At 38.0% G+C, this 10,951-nt stretch overlaps 1 protein-coding gene across 1 annotated transcript in view; it reads right to left on the reverse strand.

Annotated features, from left to right (window-relative positions):
• LOC104506341 (sentrin-specific protease 6-like) overlaps positions 1-8,377 on the reverse strand; it is a gene marked incomplete at its 3' end in the record, with an annotated part of 33,858 nt that extends 25,481 nt beyond the window's left edge. The window contains exons 1-2 of the mRNA XM_010147267.1: positions 8,275-8,377; positions 6,166-6,259 (exon numbers count right to left, since the gene is read on the reverse strand). Coding sequence (XP_010145569.1) covers positions 6,166-6,259; positions 8,275-8,377 — 197 coding nt within the window. The remainder of the gene's footprint in view (positions 1-6,165; positions 6,260-8,274) is intronic.
• Between the last annotated feature and the right edge of the window lie 2,574 nt (positions 8,378-10,951).

Consider the following 10,951-nt stretch of genomic DNA (forward strand, 5'->3'; position numbering starts at 1 on the left):
ATGCCAGGAGTTCCAAGGAGCAGCTACGGGAAAGAAACAATGATGGAAGTGAAGGTGGAAACATAGCTGCAGGTATGACAAGTTGACTGCAATATTCACAGTGACTTCAGGTCTTAACCCCCCTCTGCCTCAATTTCCTAGAAACTTCTTCCATGTACAAGATTTCCCTTCACATTATAATTTACTCCTCCATCTTCTACAATACAGATATCCCTACATCAAATAAAATAAAAAAACTTTTTGACTCACAGGGTGAGAACTGCAGACCCTGTGCACAGAGTTGGTTTTGATATGGGAAGTTTGATGTATATGTCAACACTTTGGCAGTGTTGTATTTTCCTTTCATTTACAGACCACAATTCTAGGTGAGCAATGATAAAACAAACATCAGAGTGGATCATCACTAATTTCCAATATAAAGTGCCACAAAGATTAAAGAGTATAGTTGTACTTCTGTCCAGACTATCCATGGATATTAAAATTTTAAAATAGAATCACAGAATGGTTTGGGTCGGAAGGCACCTTAAAGACCATCTAGTCCCACCCCCCCTGCCATGGGCAGGGACACTTTCCCCTAGACCAGGTTGCTCAAAGCCTCATCCAGCCTGGCCTTGAACACTTCCAGGGAGGGGGCATCCACAGCTTCTCTGGGCAACCTGTTCCAGTGCCTCACCACCCTCTCCGGGAAGAACTTCTTCCTGATACCTAATCTAAACCTCCCCACTTTCACTTTAAACCCGTTACCCCTTGTCCTGTCACTACAGACCCTTGTAAAAAGTCCCCCCCAGCTTCCTTGTAGCCCCTTCAGGTACTGGAAGGCTGCAATAAGGTCTCCCCGGAGCCTTCTCTTCTCCAGGCTGAACAAGCCCAACTCTCTCAGCCTGTCCCCATAGCAGAGGTGCTCCAGCCCTCTGGTCACCTTCGTGGCCTCCTCTGGACTCGCTCCAACCCGTTGATCTTTCTTATGTTGGGGGCCCCAGAGCTGAATACTGTAACATTTTTTTAAACTCTCTTCTAGGATAGATTATTCTTTCAAGGGAGGCTCAAGGAACTTTCTCCACCCTTCACCAGAAGACAGTGAGTTTAAGGATATGGAAAATTTCTGAAATTGTTAAGAATAAATAAAACACTGCAGCACAGACATGAGTATCTACCTACTGCATTGACCTAACAGGATCATTTCACCCCTAGATACATTCTCCTTCTTCAGCTCCAGCTTGTGCAAAAAACATGACAATTTTCAAAATATAGTAGCTAAACTTTTAAGGCTTCAGGATGCCACAATACAGCAATCATTTTAACAACAGGTATTTGGGTGGGTGAAAGAGATGAGAAGGTAGAAGACTACAAATTAACAAAACACTGAAAAAATCCCTATTTCAAACTGAACAAGAAAAACTGTTATGATGCAACTACAATGACATAACTAGAAAAATATTTGGGAATTGGATGTTTTTAAAGAACAAATATTTTTAGATTTTTAAGGAATGCAAAGTTTATACATCAGTACGAGAAGGGCTGTTTTTTCAGAGGGCAGAATACATAGCAACTGAGCAATGTCTCTTTGCTCATGCATCACATGCTTACAGTTGCCTGCTTAAAAGATGCAATTTATACAGACAGGGGAAAAAAAAAACCCACCACTGTACCACACTCCCACATACCAGACAATAACATTTTAACAGTAATGAAATGAAACCTCAGTAGTCTTGCTGGGAGGAGGCTATGCCTCCACACTTTGTCACTTTTAACCAAGGAACCTGAGAGGAGATTTTCACATTAGAACAACAATTTCTAACATTTCAATATTTTAATTAAAATTGTATAATAAATGAAAGTTAAGTTTTTGCTAGAATTAAGGAAAAAATAGAAGTAATTTAGGTAAACAGTTCTTTTCAAAGGGGAATTCTTAAACACATTCAAATTTAGGCACTGAACAAGAAAAGAAGTATTATGTCTAATCACTTACCATTTGTTTAATGTTTGAAAACATTAAGCCCTGTGCAATAGCTAGTCAGATCTCCCATGTTTTTACTACTATCTACCAACAGCCCAAACTTTAAAATTCTGTTTAGGTCACATGCTAATGAGCTGCAAGGGTATTTCTATCAACTAACAACTATGATGGTGCATTTCCTCCCCTCTCAGCTCCTGGACTGCTCTATGGCCTTAGAAATTCACAACAAACCTCAGCCCCTGTACAGGGAGTTTGGTGGTTAAGCATCCCTTGATCATATCAAAACTCTCTTGCATTGCTAAGGCTGGGAACAGTACTGGCGTAGTAGGGTTCAGTTTCCTGGTTACAGTGGGGGATGAGAGCGAAACAATTCTGTTACGCCACGCTTCTCACAAATGCGTATTAAAATAATAGCTTTTCCCCTAATATTTGTGACGAGGATCTTTAAAGCAGCCTAACCCACTCATCACCCCCTCCATTTCATCACACCAACTGATCCAGTCACATTTCAAACGTAATTGGAATTTCTTTCTGAAAACTCTTACGTATTAAAACAGGAGGCTGACGTATTTCGCCTCAGTGCACTGTGTACATTCTTTATTTTAAATTACATGGTGGTCGGCAGCACATTAAAAAAAGCCCTGGTATCAGAGGCACAAGAGAAGCAGTGCCATTATTCAACTCAAGCACAACACTATGCCATTAAAAAAACTTAACTAAAAACTGCTAAAAATTAAGAACTGAGGCTCTGAACAAAAAGTTTTTTATCAATTTAAAGGCTATAGTTCCTTACTAACAGGGTCTCGGAATCAGCATAAAACATCTGTATAAATATGAGACTTTTTTGAGAAAGGAAAAAAGTATTGGAAAAAGCTAAATAGAAATAAATTTTGTAAAGTATCATGGCTTTTCCACTCAGGAATACAAAGGAACAAGCAGTATATCCACCTGAATAAAAGGAAAAAAAAAAAAATTAAACTTTTTGAAAGAAAATGATCGTTAAGAAAGGATACCATAATGCAAATAAAGACAGACCCATTTATTTGTATTCAGTTTTTTGATAAGGCTATTACTGAACAAATCTCAGTGGAAGGCCCAAGTCTGGACAACTAAAATACCAGTGTGACAGCAAAGAGAAAACTGGGCCCATCAGTTTACAAAACGGCTGTGGGGCATATCAAGACGTATTTCAAAATCTTTTACCCAGATATTAAAAAGGAAGTAAATTACTCAAGACAGTTCAAGAACAATCTTCTGTAAAACTAGAAGGCATCTTATAACATGTTCATTTCAGCAATCAATTTAATTAATATATTACTTTGGCCATTTTTGCCTAAGTCTGCCATCCTTTCACCTCTTTGCTACGGAAGATACACATCATTTCCATCATTTATTCTGTGGTGGTCTCCACCCATTTCAGTGCGTTCAACTGACCAACTGGGCTTTTTTCCTATTGTTCTACACAAAGGCTGCTGTCCTCCTGCATGATCTCCAAGTACAAAGCAAGAAAAGTCTCAGGTCACTTGCTATCATCTTGATTGCTATCTTAAGTAGAAACAAACTTGTAAATCATCAAAAATGTTACTTTTACTCTTTCAAGTCAACTAAAGATATCTACAGGCATTTATTTTGGGATACTTGTCATTTACCATTCTGAATTTCCATAACTCTCATTCCATGCCGAGTATCAACTCTAGCAGCATTTAAAAATGTTTATATTGTGTTGGGTGAGTATTTATTTTTCCAAATCTTCTTCAGTTCACAAGCATTCTTTATTCTTTTTGTGCTCATTACTTGACACCTTACCATTATGACACAGCCCATCCAATTCCCCAAGTAAATTGAATTACACACTTCCATAAAAATAATCTACCTTTTCTAAAAAATCCATTCGTAGGAGGTCATTAGCCACATATTTTCCTCACTGAGGAAAGATAACCCAAGCAGACATTCAGTATTGACCAACATCAGCACAGATCTCATGGGGTAATACAAGAATACAGACAATCCTTTAAGTGCTGGAATGTTATTCTTGGGACAGTTCAAAACAAACATACTGTATGCCTGCCATTAAGAGGGCAAAAAGCTGTGATAAGGTCAGACACTACAGTGCCACTGTCTCAGCAACAAGCATGAGATGCATCCAGGTGCCCGAATCAGATTTACAGCTTTCTCCACTCAAATGCAGTAAGTTGCAACACTGCTAGTAAATAGCAGCATTACATAGCAAATGACATTTTTAAAGAACTGTCAGAATGTAAATTTATGACATAGTATTCTCAAAATATTGGGGGGGGAGGGGAGGACACATGGACACACACGGAGGGACAAAGCTTTATGCTGGAACAACTCTATGAACTAAAGCTGCTAATTTTTTAAATGTTCTGCTAAGTGTAAGGGGAATTTAGGAAAAGAAGAACAATTTACTCTCAAATCGTTTGTTTTCTAAAGATTCCCTTTTGTCTGTATTCTGCGATACAAAGTAAAAACATATCTGCAAAGCAAAATACACAAATTATTTCAAAAAGCTCAAAGCTTAAAATGCCATTAAGAGCAAAATTAAAAAACAACAGGATGTTACCAAAAGTAACTATGTGGGCAGACTGAAACATACAGCTGTTTGGAGGGAGTGAAAAGTTTCTGAAACAGTATCAGAGAATGGGTAAGCAAAAAGGCAGGATTTCCAGTTCAAACAAAATTTTCAACTCCTTTTCTATCTATACGTCCAGATAAGACTCTGCATAGTTCACAGGTACAAAACCAAACTACTGATGCAAGCAGGTAATACAATTTCAATACTGGCTACGGAGAAAACTGTTTATTGCATTTGAAATAAATGAAAAATCACTCATAAATGCTATCTTAAAATCAGACACAATTATGTAAAACATATGTTCCATAATCAGTTTTTCAAACTTCTTTTACACATCACTATACATTCTGTGTTCTTAAATCAACATCAGCTGGAGACACATGGAAAACAGCAGTAAATTACTAAAGGAAAAAAGCTATTATTCTTACAAATGCAAGTTACTTTTATTTCTGAAGCAAAACACGAATACTAACTGCATTGTATGTACTGCCGCTGCACTTAAAACATATTACTGTGCACCAGAAATGGACGTAAAATTGATAAGGAAAAAAGCAAGCTTAATTTTATAAAATTAAAATGCCCTCAGTTTGAGAGCCTTTGAAAAGTGGTTTAAACTTCTTGCATAGTTCTGTTTTGACAAATGCTCTTAATGCTTACCTCACACTTCAGTGAGCTCCTGGATTCGGTTTTCATGACTAAAACATCACATTCCTTAATGTTTTTGTAAGATAATAGGACTGCCGACTGCTGCAGCCTAACTGGTTACGTGTCTGCTTTCTTACCTCTCTTCCAATGCACTATATTTGGCAGAATATTACAAGATACAAATTCAAATTATTGTTGTACTTAACCACAGGATTCAGTTTTCCCTTGCTAGAGAACCGTAGCATCCTTTTTAAACTTGCAGGTCCTACTCTCCAAATATCTAAGAACAACAAATAAGCCTAACTTGCATTCTTCACGCATGGAAGGATTCATTAGTCTTCTTGGAAATAAACACATTAATACCAAGAAAACATGCTAGCAACAATAAAATGTCACAAGGACAAAGTCTGTATTCAAACTACACACACAGGATTTAAGTTTTAGCCACAGACCAAACATATTAAGTAAATAAACGAACGGGGAACAAAACCAGCTTTAACTCTAACCAGTGAGACAAGAGTGAGAAAACCCTACAGTCTTTTAAACTCAGTTTATGTTTATGTAGGCCTACAGCTACTGAAGTACCTTAATCGTAACTGTCAAGCGCTGAGTAGCATCACCACTAAAAGAAAAAGTTGAAGCTGCTTGGATACCCTACCCTTCCATTTCCTTACTTTGTATGTGGACATATTTCTTGCCTCTGTTCCTTAGACTTACACAGCAGCTCCAAAGACAATTCCAACACTTTTGAATGTACTGTGCCCTATGTTGTGTGTCCCATGTTCACAATTAAATTTACATTATAATGCATTCTTATACAGCAATACTGTTTAAAATAATCACTTCTTTGAAACCATTTTCTTAATCACTGAATTTAAGATATTATATATTCTTATTATTAAATTACAATAATTAGTTATTTATAAATAGACACTTATACTTTCAATAGCCTAGGTAAAAGCATCCTTACTCTTTCTCTGCATCTCCTTCACTTTCTTCTGCATGATCAAAGCTCCAATTATTTTTAAAACCTCCATCTCTCTTGGACTGTGATCTATCCAAAGCTGAAATGAGAACAAGTTAAGATAAGTCTTGATTTCAAGCTGAGTTATTAATCAACACAAACTAGAGGAGTAAACCAGACGTATATATTTTCCCCAAGTATTTATTTTGTTGATGTCAAAGTTTAACTACCATTTGACAAATTGAGTTTATCAATGCAGTAGTGACTCTTTTTCCAAAATAAATACAAATTAGTATCTGTCAACACCTTGACTATTAATGCAACAAGCTAGCAAGCTACTAAAAATGATGACATGAGGTAGCTTTACAAGGATTTAAATTCTTTTACTGACACCTGCAAATTTAAGGGTTCCTTTTCTGATATGAACTACATGCCACACACAGAAAGAGTCCTCACATTTGTTATTTAAATACCTAATACCCAAGCACATATTTATTCCTTCCATATAAAAGCAACAATCCTGAACTGCCCCAAGTACAATTTTCAACATAATACTATTTTTTTTTTTAATTCTGGATCTGACTACACCAAATTTCAGATTTATCTACTGTAATATCCAACAGCATCAACATTTTCATACAATATGATCGCAGGGGGGGTATTATTAAATGAAAGAGGTGGAGCACATGGAGACAGCACTCATTAAAGCAAGGTACTGTTCACCCCAGGCCCTAATTATTGCAACTAGGACCTGTCTCACACAAATTCTGTGTGACAAACTATGCAGTAGCTTTGATTTTGATATAATTTAAATGTGTCTTTTCTTAATAGTTTTTTTCTTTATATAGTTAGAAATGCATTTAGAAATAATGAATGCAACTCTATGTCTTGATAGAAAAAGAAAAAATATCACAACCAACAACAGATGTTTAGGGTAAAGTATAAAAACTGCACACAGAAATATTTATTGCATATTCAACCTCTGCTTCCCGCTACTTGCATCTACCAAGGTCTTCCTGAGCTACGGGTGATATTTTTGTGTTCAACAGCTTTTGCTAGCCTTTTTCTTCTCCCTGCTTGCGTTTTACATCAACCCTACTTTACAGAATCAACAGCATGTTACAGCAGACAGTACCTCAGCTTAATTACATGTTATATGAGTAAGTATCTCCTTTTGTTTGTCCTGATTCAATCTGGCATCTTTTACTCCTACTTACTACTCCACTTCTCCAGCTCTTTGCACTTTGGAAGATAATGTTATCCTTCCCTATTCACTCATGATTGCACAGATCTCTGTTGCTTTCTTTCACTCATCCTTTTCCAGGCAGAAAAATATTTTTTAAAGTATTCTTTTTAATTTTTCCTCACATAAAAGATGTTTCATGCCTTTAATTCATTCTTTATGCTTCTCCCTGAACCGTACCCTTTTTGAAATAAGAAGAGGCTACCAACATTATGAGGAAGATGCATACAAGCCATGAATTTCTATAGAGGCAGCATGACGTTTCTGTTTTGTTCTTTACTCCTTTTCTAGTAAGTCTTAACACTGGATTTGCTGTTTTCACTACTGTAGAGAACTGCATTGATCTTTATGTACTAGATAATTCCATCTTTCACTCATGATTGGTAAGAGCCAGTTTAGAGTTAACCAGTGCCTATAAAAATTCTCTTTCCTACCTCCCACTCACTTAAATTACTCGTCATTTCCCTAAAAATTAACCCACATAACCCAAAACATGAGCATCTGCAATTTTCTTTAAATAGCTAGCCATTAAACTAACCCAAGTAAAGTTTGCGACATAAACTTTGTCACTCCTCTGTCGAACCCTTTTCCTTATATCTGGGCATCAATGTTACCACAGAAGCTTGTACAATTCCATGGGTTAATCCTTCTATTAACAAAGCAAACCATTTTTATCCTCTCTTTCCACCTGTGGCTAGTTGTTCCTTATAAAACTTTCCAGTTTATCCAGAGGCAATTTAGCCTCTTCAACAACCTTTGGTGAAGGACTCTGCAGAGGGAATGATATGGTCAGAAAGCTCACTGATGTGAAGTTCCTCAAATACCTCCACTGCCTTTTAAAAAGCTGCTATCATACTAGCTACCTTCTTTACCTGTAGCAGAAAAATGAAGATGATGCTGAACAACAAAGAACCCCCTAAAGTCATTAGCTCTTTCATCCTCAAGTTCCTCTTCCAACACTTGGATGAATGCCATTTCATCCTGCTGCCTTGTTCATTGTTTGCTTAATGTACTGCAGTTTCTACCACTGAGGTTTTGAGTCAGATACTCTATCACATTCCTTCTTAAGAAATATTCCGGCATGAAGACCTCTGTAAATGTCAAAGTGAGTGCAAGCAACACCATTTTTAGCTATGGCCTTGTAATTCTCCAAAGCCGCCTTTTACAACTCGGTTGTCTACTGACTCTACAGATCCAAAAATTTTTCTGCTGAGTTAGAAGAAAGACTTAGCAATATTTTTTATGCTTGCTATTCATCAAAGCAGTTATTCATCACAAAATTTGTCTTCCTCAGCATTACAGGTTTAATCCACTGTTTTTTTTCTTTTTTTTTTTTTTACTATATTTCCTCATTCAGACAAAAGTTCAGAGTCAGGAAGGATGATGTTTTATTTCAGACATCTCCCCTTATCCTGCTGTTTAGCTATGCCAACGTTTGGGGGTGGCACTTCCGAAGTCTATTTAAATAAGCAGCATGCTTGGGCTGTAAGCCACCAATATGGTGTCTTTAAAAAACTCCTAAGCTGTTTGCAAATATTTTACACTCTGGCTGCATCTTTTCGTTCCTTTTCAAAAAGTTTCTTAAGATGTTCTGCAGTCCTTTTTTTGAATTAAGCATTTATGTATTGAATGGTTTGTTGACCACTGCAGACCAGTTGCCCATAGACGTGTCTTAGTATCCCAGCTCTGCTCACTCAGCTCTGGATCAATTTTCCCTCTCGCATTCTTGGTCCTACCAAAAATGTAAATCTGTAAGTACGCCATCATGTTAGCCAGACCATTCACTTAACTGAGTTACTTGATCTGAATGGTCACTTGGGATCTGATTCTAATTGGGACTGGGTTTTTGGTGGTTTTTGTTGTTTTTTTTTTTTTTTTTAAAAACAGGGCTAACAAGTCATCTGTCACACAGGCTAAGTTTCTAACTACATCATAGCAAGACTGAAATTTGCAACATCTATGTTCCAATTTTTACTATGTATTCTATCAAAGCCATTTTGATCAGCAAGACCCAGAAAGTGAAAATATTCAAATAAGCAGATCTGGCCCCAACGTACTGAGCTAATAGAAGTCAATTGCTATGCCTCTGCCCAAGAAAGGCTGCATGCTGGAACAGGTTTCACTAGCAACAAATCGTTTTTCCTCCCACTACAAGCTCCTTTTGTGCCATTATAACACTGGAGATAAACAATTCTGAGCCCAAGAAACTAGATGGAATTTAAATAGACATCTTAAACAGGTTTATCTAACATATTTCACTGCTTTTTTAAACAACCGTGATCAATTACTCGTCACTTTAAAAGTCAATTAAAATTTCCTGAAAAAATAATTTTTATTTTAGTCTTCATTAAAACTTTTATGGCATTACTAACCACATCTGAAGCCAGCCTTTTAAAAATCCCCATACAGTCTTTCTGTGTAAAACCCAATTAACAAATTTTGGATTACAAAAAATAGTAAGCTTGTAGGAAGCTAGGTGGAAAGCAGATTAACAGTGGACAATTTTGTAAATTCCATTGGCAGGAGTTCCTATCACTTAACACTGTCATTAAGCAATTCCTAAACAGGGGGAAAAAAGTTCAGTCACTTCTCCATGAAAAAAGAGCAAAGTTGTGCATTTGCAAAAAGAAATCCTTCAAAATTCTGCCTGTGTAAAATACTGAAGTGAGGAGTGACATATACACTATTTAGTAAAGTGCTGATGTCCACTAGAAGATAACATATTTTTGCTTGTCTTATACTTTGTGCTCTAAGGCCAATCATTCCATATGAATCTGTATCTCAGCAGACCAGAAAAAACAGACCCATTTCTTTTTACTCTTTTGGATATGATACTGTACTGGGTTCGCATGGCAAGGTTTTGGTAGCCAGGTGGCTACAGGGGTTGCTTCCACAGAAGATGCCAGATGCCCCAATGTCTCACAGAACTCACCTCAGCGGCTCAAAAGACAGACCCACCACTGGCCAATGCCTCTGGGATAGTATGTTTAAGAAACGGGGAAAAAAACTAGAGAAACTGCAACAGAGAGACGATGGCAGTAGCACCTCTGGGATAGTATGTTTAAGAAACGGGGAAAAAAACTAGAGAAACTGCAACAGAGAGAGAGCACGATGTGATAGCAACAACTCTGCAGACGTTGAGGTCAATGGAGAAGGAGGGGGAGGAGGTGTTCCAGGCGCTGGAGCAGAGATTCCCCATCAGCCCATGGTGCAGACTATGGTGAGGCCAGCTGTGCCCTGCAGCCATGGAGGGTCACGTGCAAGCAGAGACCCACCTGCAGCCTGGGGATGACCCCCACACCAGAGCAGGGATGTGCCCTGGAGGCAGCTGCAGTTCATGGAGAGTGTGCACTGGAGCAGGCTCCTGGTGGGACCTGCAGCCCCACAGACAGAGAGGCCGACACTAGAGGAGGTTTGCTCACATCCAAGCAGAGACCCACCTGCAGCCTGGGTATGACCCCCACACCAGAGCAGGGATGTGCCCTGGAGGCAGCTGCAGTTCATGGAGAGTGTGCACTGGAGCAGGCTCCTGGTGGGACCTGCAGCCCC

This window comes from Eurypyga helias, unplaced genomic scaffold (assembly GCF_000690775.1).
Source record: "Eurypyga helias isolate BGI_N326 unplaced genomic scaffold, ASM69077v1 scaffold6170, whole genome shotgun sequence".
NCBI lineage: Eukaryota > Metazoa > Chordata > Aves > Eurypygiformes > Eurypygidae > Eurypyga > Eurypyga helias.